Source organism: Etheostoma cragini, chromosome 5 (genome assembly GCF_013103735.1).
Source record: "Etheostoma cragini isolate CJK2018 chromosome 5, CSU_Ecrag_1.0, whole genome shotgun sequence".
Lineage (NCBI taxonomy): Eukaryota > Metazoa > Chordata > Actinopteri > Perciformes > Percidae > Etheostoma > Etheostoma cragini.
Window position 1 is genome coordinate 7,755,358 of NC_048411.1, and position 8,960 is coordinate 7,764,317.

Here is an 8,960-nt window from a genome sequence, read left to right on the forward strand (position 1 = left end):
TTACTGAGAAATAAAATGAACTTTTTTGATTTTTGGAAAATGGCTGCAATGAAACAAAGAGTGAAAAATTTAAAAGGGGTCTGAATACTTTCCGTACCCACTGTATGTGTCAGTGGCTTGTTGATCATTACATTGTTAGTTAATTTCCTATCTTGGCCTGGACACATACCGTGTGTGTTTGTGTGTGTGCACGTCAGTTGCGGGGGGAACTGAGCAGCCCCGCCCTGCTGCAGAGAGCCGACAGGAATGAAACAGCAGCCACATGACTTCAGAGTGAAAAAGTTGTTATTGCGTACATTGATGTTAAAATGTATAGGTTGGCAGGACAGTCTGTATTGTTTTGCACGGTCTTTTGCTGTACGTTTTGTTGGTGTGAGAAATGTGAGATGTTTAAGTCACACATAGAAACACGGAAATTAATTTGGCAACGAACATTTAAAGTCAACCCGTTCTCACTCCCGCTTGGTCATTGGCTCTCAGAGTCACTCTCAGAGTTTTTGGTCAAATTTGCGGAAAAAAAGTTGTGGTGATTGGTCAAAATTGCGAGTTGCACCAAAGTAACGGTCATTGGTGGAATTTGCGTGAATTGGCATGATCAAGGCATCGCAAAATCCTGGAGGGACTGATTTAAGTAGCGATGGGAGGGGAAACGGCATACATTGTGTTTGTTTAACAGAAGGTGGGGGACTTGAGTAGCAAATGGAAGGACTTTAGACTCGCTTGACTCACAATGATAAACAACTCAACTTGACATTGACTTGGTTTTCAAGACAAGACGTGACATAGACATGAGACGGTTGACCTGAAAGGACTTAAGTATATATCAGGGGTCTGCACCATTGGCACACTATAGCTTAACCAACAGCACACTAGCAGTACATCTGCAAGAGAGTTTTGGGGAATTGTTCCTTCCACATTTCAAATGACCCTTTTAAAGCCTGATCAAGGAGCACAACCTGTTATTTACAATAGTTTGATTGACCTTTTCTCCATTAGCATTACACGAAGACCTGCCCTACCCTGCCTCCGATTGGCTAGTACTCCTTGCCTTTTTACAAAATGCTATGCAAAAGGAAAGAAAAAACACTGCCTGAGAGGGCTAGGTAGATGATGGCAGGCTTAATGCTGATATGGCAAACTGATTACCATGACCATCTTAAAATGGCACTTCGTATTTAAAAAGGTTGCCAAACACCTGCTATATATTAATGTAATATAAAGTTATATTTCGACAAGATAACATGATTGGGTGAATTTTAACTAAAATTGCAATTTCAAGCTGAGAAAAGACGTAAATTGAAAAAGGAGTGATTCAAATTTAGGAGCGACTCACAAATTCCGATCATTTTTAAGGCTGAAGTTTCTTTTTCGTTTCTTACAGTGTGAGACTTGAAGAAAGGTTTTACAGCTTGGGTAGCTGTAGTTTCTAAACAGTATTTGAACTCTGAATGACCTTGAGCAAAGTACAAAGTACAAAAAGTACAAATTGCAATGCAGATTAAGACTAATTCATTTCCTAGGCAGATATTGATTTGGGACTATATTGGTTGGAAGCACAATCGAAGCACTGCTGCACGGCACTGAGATATCACGCAGCAATTCTGTGTGAGTTTATTGGGTCCATTTGGCATTTTTCCCGGTTGAACTTATTACACCAAAAACAAGTTGAGGACTGCAGGATGCTTCACGTCCTCGGGTTGTTGAGTGATCCCAACCTCCTCCTCCTCTCGTTCTATTTCCAAAACGCGCAGCTCCTCTTCTGAAAACTGGTTTGTAGAGGTATGCTTCTGGATCCTGACAGTCTGAAAAGTCATCCTCTTCGTCTCTCACAAAATGTGACATGTTCATCGCCATTCACTGTCTACTGTAAGGTATGTGGACCGAATTCGGGGGGTTTAAGGTGCTACGTAATCTCTTTGTGCATGTAGCAGTGCTTCCACCCAATATAGTCCCATGTCAATATCTTCTTTAGAAATCTTCTAGTCTTGATCTGCATTGCTATTTGTACTTTTTTGGGAATACACAGACAACAAGAAGTAATTAGGTTGTTGTTTTTTGTTGGCTCACTTTTACTCACAAAATGCTAACCGGCAACATAGGATTCCATTCACTACGCTAAGCTAACTAGCGCCAGCGCTGCCGGTGTTGCGCCGGACAAATCAATGCATGCACTGAGACAAAAAAACGCCAAGCGTCTCTTCAATCGTCAATTTACGGTCTGACCGCCAATAGGCACAATCCTAATCTTGGGTACACTCAAATCCAAAAGAGGGCAAAACCACCATAGTTATCCCCTGCATTTTAATATGGCAATTAGTAGCATCCAGGATCCTTGGGATCCTTTGGTTGTTTTGTTGTTAGTTTAAGAAAGATGATCAGACATGACCCTACAAACTCCTTAGATTCTATCACTCATACTATAACCGCATGCACACAGTTATGCCATGCATAGAAACCTGAAGGTTCAGGCTTGCCATGCCTAGTTACAGTTGCCAAGCTATGATTGAAAAATTGCTGTTTGGGTGAGGGGTCTAGCCAACTGTAGTTGTGTAATTGTGTTTTTCTGTGCAATTAAGGAGTGTTGTTGACATTTCATGTGTTTTTAACTCTAAAACATTTAGATAATCTGGATGAACTGTTGACTTGTGTATAACCTTATCTGATTATCTTCATTATATTTCTTGACCTGTCAGATTGTGTCCTAGAGATATCACTGTGTACCTAAAGAGTACAATGTTATAACTGATAGAAATGTTGAACAAACCTACAGCAATAAAAACAAAAATGTAATAAACCACCAAATTATCTAACTTAGACCTCATACTGTAAATTAGAATGAAGTTGATCTTAAAAGTGATTTAGGTAATTGCTGTAGAGTCACCTCTCTCATGAGGATCTGAGCCCTCTGGACAAACACTGAGGGGCTGGAGACATCAAACCTCTGCTGCAGACCCTCCAGACTAAGCGGCTCCATCTTTTCATAGCAGCTCTGCATCTTCACCGGATGAAAAGCCAGCATGGAGATCTTCTCCATGTGCTGAGGAGTAGGAAGAAGGGAAAAATATTTGTATTCATTTTATTTGTACTTCTGTCTCACAACCCATATTGGACTATTGAATGGTTGTATAACAATTTTATCAAATCACAATATATGCTGATACCAGTTCATTTACTGTATGTAATATAGTTACTCCTGAAAGTAAAGCTGGGCCATATGGAAAAAGGTCTGATCAATGTCAATGTTGCCACTGCAGCATAAATAAATATCGTTCCATTAACCTCCTCCTCCTCCTTACCTGTGCCACAGTCTCCTTGGTGCCCTCATTGAGGGTGTTCTTGCTCATGTCCACCAGCTCTTTGAAAAATACATTGCGCACCTCAGAGAAACCTCGGCTGGTCGGCTCCATCAGGGCATCCAGGATGGAGCTGATGTAGGGCTGGATGCTCACTTTCAGCAGCTTCTCAGCCTTGGGAAGAACCACCTCTATGGGGAAATAAGGACCACAAGAGTGGGGGGATGGAGGTAAACATGTAGGGTCATAATTTCAGATAAGCCTCTTCTTTATTGTTGATTCACTTAAAAAAAAAATGCTGGTAATTAAAGCACGAGTATATCACTTTTTTTACAAGAGTTTTAGAGCATTTTAGGCCTTTATTTTGACAGGACAGCTGACATGAAAGGGGAGAGAGAAGGGGAAAGACATGCAGCAAAGGGCCGCTGGTCGGAGTCAAACCCGCGCCCGCTGTGTTGAGGAGTAAACCTCTTTATATGGGCGTGCACTCTACCACCCGGCTAACCGGGCACCCAAGTATGTCAATTTTGAGAGATGAAATAGCACATTCAGTAGTGTATAAATTTACAATTAATAATTTATTTAATTATTATAATAATTTAGAATTAATAAGAAATGAAGTGCTCAGCCAAGTTGGAATTCAGCTACAAATGACAAAATAATTTAATTTATGGAACATTTATGCTAAAATAGAAATGAATATGACCGCTTTCTGGAGATTTGGCAGCCCTTTTTGGCCTTAATAGATACCTTGCCAACTCATAGAGAACATCTAACCTGAATTAATTTGCCACTGTTGGTAAGGATAAGCTACATTGCCTCTTTTCCCTTTTTTTAAATAGGGTTTTCCTTAGTTTGTAAGTGGGTGGGTCAGAGAAGAGACTTGGAGTATTTGTGAGTTTATGCATGTTTCATTGAACAAAAAAATGTTAAAATTATTAAATATTATTAAAAAATAATTTAAAATCACACTTTTACATTACATCTTCCATTGTTTTATTCTGTGGCTTATCTCTCTCTTTGCAAAATGTTTCTTTATTTTTTGATGACTCTCAGTTTGCTACTACTGTCATGTAGTCTCTGTGATTCTTACAAACTGCAACACAGCTAGAGCGAAAATCTTTCTCTACAGGTAAACAATGTGAAGATTGCTGCTGGTCTACCTAGTTTCCGCTGTGTAACAATGATAAGCTGCTAGACTACTACAAAATAAATATGCGGAGTGTCAGTGTCTCATGCAGATGAGAAATGTGTGTAAATGTTCATCCATTGCATGTTTGCAGGTAGATAACTGTCATTTTTAAACAATTACAATTTCAATTTTTAAACAAACAACATTTTGCATTCAAACAATAAAACCAAAAGTACAAATTCTGTTTTCGTAATTGTGTCTTTAAATTAGGAAATAATTGGTTTTGGAAATGGAACTGCAAAGAATTTGAAAGGCTTATGTTACTCCACGTACTGGTTTACTATGTGTCTACCTATTGTATCATATTTCATCAATGCATTTATCTTATACCTTATAATATACAGGTTGCATCTTGTTATTGTTTTTAATTAAATATGAATCAGTCAATCAGTTAATTTAAAGGCATGCACGCACTTGTCGAGCATTTGTGTAGCTCAAGTGCAGTGGAGCTTTATGATGCAATCTGAAATGAAACTATTGAGGATCACTGACGCCAAACACGGGCGTTTGTTAGGGCACGATCACGATTGTGACTTCCCACGATCAAATTTGCGTGATCAAGCGATTTTTTTTAAATGCGTCATTTCATAGAACTCTAATTTTTTTTTTGCATAGCCCAACTACCGCTCCGTACTGTCATTTAGCAGTAAAGAATAACAGTCAGTCAGACCATTACAGATGGCCTCGAAAAGGCATAAAAAAGGGCAAAAAAAAATAAAAGAACCTCTTAAAATTATTTAATTAAGTAGGGATACCTAGTCTCCCACTTACCTCTGATCTTGTTGGTGACGTGCTCCTTGGAGGTGATGATCTGGTCCATGTCTGTTCGTATGGAGGCCTCCAGAGAGGAGGAGGCTGCCTCACACTTCTGCAACACCGCCTCATACTGGGCCTGGCACTGCCCCTGCACCAGGCTATACACCGCATCACTAATCTACACACACATATTTAAGGGCAGAACCTCATGTTCTTTTCAGTTGCTCACTTTAAATCAACTTCCACCTCTACAGTACTTGGTATTTTTGTTTTGAGTTGGACATGCTAGCCTAAACACGCAGGCTGTCTCTGTACTCAGTAAAGTGTGAAACAGTGATTCTTTTTAAATTACCAACTGATATCCTCTGATATTAGTGAGGATTCAGTTATTTGATTAAAAGGATTTAATTACACCATTCTACAGAGACTCAACATCATAAAAGGGATGCAGCATTTGGAAGATTGTTGCAAAAAAGAACTTCATGTCCTTTCTGTGCATCTGGAAACTCAATAAATCACTAAGAGTTGAGGAAGAGAAGTTGGAGGACAGAGTGAAAATCAGAAAACCTTTTCTCCATAAAATATGATCCAAGTTCACCAAAAATAGTGCTAGTGAATCAAACACTTCTCCCGGGGGAAACGACTCCCCAGCCAAAAGATACATTATCTTTATTACAAGTCATTGTAGGAGAAATGATTTTGAAACTTGCTTTAAATATACATGTACTTTTATTTGGTTCTCAGAATTTAAGTAGGATGTATGTGAAATAGTTTCTTACCAGCATCCAGTTTCTCTGCCTCTCGTGAAGTTTACCTTTCAGCCTTGGGGAGATGAGCTCCCTCAGCTCAGGGAGGGCGTTCTCCATCACCAGGTTTGATAGAATCTACAAGACACACAAACACACAACTCATATGGACGCAATCATCATATTTACTAAACACATGTTCAGCTATATAAAGTGGTATAATTAGACATATCAATAACTAGCTCGAGCCATATGGTTTCAATGACATTGACGATATCATTTTATATATATATATATATATATATATAAAAAAAATGTAAAAGTCTGATTCAATCCATGCAAAGCATATGTTAATAGTTCAACATTTTGAGAAATTATTCTTTCTTTCTGAGAAGAGCAAAACTTGAAGGTTACTAAAATGAAAATAGCTGGTCCACCTCAAAGTTCAACCAACTAAGTTTTCAGAGCCTAGGCCACAGTTGGTGCTAACTTTGGGGCTAAACTAAAAGACTGGGCAGTTTCTAGGACTAATACCATCATATCAGTCTGGATGAGTACACAAAGGTTTTGGCGTCATGTATCCGCTTCTTTTAGGACAGCTGTACACAATCACACCCCGGGTGAGGTACAACTCAGACAGCTAAGGTTGCTTAAGGAAGTGGCGTTTAAGAGTAGGCACAAGGATAGGTAAAGAAGCCTGGATTTAGATAAACAGACAGGTTAAGCAGAGCAGTGGGAGATACTAAAAGACTGTGCTCAGCTGGTGACTCTGCGTCTGTCTGGAGCCTTCATTGCACTTATTGCACCATTGCCTCTATAATGTTTCTGTTTAGAGTGTGGTTTTAGTAGTGTGTATATATTGTTTGGTTTATATATGTACGCACATTGTGAGCAATGATGATCCAAAGAACCTGGCAATTAAAGCCAATATTGAGTAGTGCTAGGGGGAGTGATACTATTATTACTATCATAGCATGGGCCAAGGAAGAACCCATCAAATGTTTTAGCGGATCCGAATCAGGGGATGGATACACTCCTTATTTTTCATGGGCGTTAGTAACCATTGGTGTGTCTTGTTTTTCCACTTAGTGGGGCTACAGTTGTATAGGTAGCGCTGGGTAATTTTGCCATCTCCATTATACTACGTTTGCAACAGCGACCCGGGAGGCCACAAACAGACACTCAGGTATCTCTTGGTATTTTGGCCATCTCCATCACACTAATGTAGGCAGCTGCGACCCATGCAGCCAGACACTCAGCTGCGAAGTTTAGATGGTGAGTTTAATTTTTGGTTTGTGTGATTGTTTATCACGTTATATTTACAGTATTATTATTACACAGCACTATCCTTAAATCGTGCATTATTCATCATAAGTTTAAATGCAGGCTTGGTAATGTTGAAAAGCTAGCAAGATTTAAAAGTAGCATAGTCTTGGGCCTCTGTCTAACCCCTCCCTCTGCCCGCTGGGATCAAACCCACACACAGACGTGCCCGAGTACCGCTGCGTCACTGCTTCAGAGCAGAGCGGAGACAGGCCACAATTTCACTCATCAAAAATATTAATTTACCAAGTACCTGCGGGAGTAGCAACTTTTGCTGAGTTTTCTCCTTCATTTTCCAGTAGACTTGTAAAAGGCTATGCAGTTGTTGAATCTCTTTTTTTTCAGACTGACAAAGGTCAGTTTACAAGATTTGTTAGCTTTTGAGAGATGGCGAGTCAAGTTGGACGCTCCTCATTTGAATGAAGTAGGCTGGATTCAACTTTATGTAAATGGAGAGCGGACAACTCAATTCCCCACTTCTCTAAAGTCCCCGTTACACTACCAGAATGCATTGCACGGGTGCGCCCATTAGGGGTGCACAATATATCTAATCAGTATCGTTATCGCGATTTCACGTTGCTCGATATCATTATCGAAAGTCTCGCGATAATTTGGTTTTTATGCTTCCCGTCCGACACACAGACGGAGTTCTGAAGGAAAATGAAAATTGAGCGGAAGTGCGTAGGAGGGCGGAGCCAGGCTAGCGTCGCGCCTCCGCTGGAACATAAATCAGTGAAGAAATAGACAGAGACAACAAAACGAAGCAAAAGAAAAGAAAAGACCTAAAGATGAGAGAGTGAAGGGAGCAAAAGAAAGAACACAAAAGTAAGAAAATGAGTGTTGCTCAGGGAGAAGACAAAATAACAGAGGTTAGAGAGGAAACTTTAGTGGCCAAAAGTAATGCCTCCTCCTCGGTAGCCTGGAAATACTTTGGCTTTAAACCAACAGATGTTGCACAGGCTAATGCACTATGCAAATTGTGTAGAATGGTGGTAAGCCGCTCAAAAAGCAATACAACAAACCTATATTCGCATCTTAAGAACCACCACAAGCCACTTTACGATTAGTGCATGAAACTACTACCCCCCAAAAAAATACAGCTAACGTTAGCCAAAAAAGCCTCGCTAGCGAGTGCTTTTGCTAGTGGCACAAAGTACGAGAAAAACTAAGAGATTTTATTTTTTAAATTTTTCATCCACGACCGACCTGTGGTCCAGACGCACTACGGAACCGTACATAAGTTTCACTGTGCAGTGTGCACTATATTACGCCCGAGTACGAACTCGTGAGCAAACGCCTTCAGACTTCCTACTTCCCCGAAGGACCACACGGGACAAAATATCTCCGCTGGCTTAAGGGACGCCCTGGATTCATGGGGGTTGCGTCCAGAGCATCAGGTGGCTATAACGACTGACAATGGGAGCAATATAAAGAAGGCTGCGAAACTCAACAAATGGCAGCAATGTTTTGGACACCTGTTGCACAATGCTGTTGGTAATTATTACATTATTTGTAACTTTCATTAAATGTATAAGGGATAGGATTTGTATTAGTGTATACACTGACATAATATTGTATAGATCTCGAAGCTGACACAATCATATTTATTTTATGTGACACATTGCAATAAAACTGAAAAATATAGATAAT

The 8,960-nt window shown here is 39.9% G+C and overlaps 1 protein-coding gene and 1 long non-coding RNA gene across 2 annotated transcripts in view; one reads left to right on the plus strand and one right to left on the minus strand.

The window, feature by feature from the left end:
- LOC117944798 overlaps window positions 1-1,093 on the plus strand; it is an 11,531-nt gene extending 10,438 nt beyond the window's left edge. Inside the window, exon 3 of the long non-coding RNA XR_004656661.1 lies at window positions 1,079-1,093. This is a non-coding gene — a long non-coding RNA (uncharacterized LOC117944798). The remainder of the gene's footprint in view (window positions 1-1,078) is intronic.
- Window positions 1-8,960, minus strand: part of niban2b (niban apoptosis regulator 2b) — a 44,239-nt gene that overhangs the window by 9,339 nt on the left and 25,940 nt on the right. The window contains exons 7-10 of the mRNA XM_034871887.1: window positions 6,021-6,125; window positions 5,257-5,419; window positions 3,297-3,484; window positions 2,882-3,037 (exon numbers count right to left, since the gene is read on the minus strand). Of these exons, the coding sequence (XP_034727778.1) occupies window positions 2,882-3,037; window positions 3,297-3,484; window positions 5,257-5,419; window positions 6,021-6,125 (612 nt within the window). The remainder of the gene's footprint in view (window positions 1-2,881; window positions 3,038-3,296; window positions 3,485-5,256; window positions 5,420-6,020; window positions 6,126-8,960) is intronic.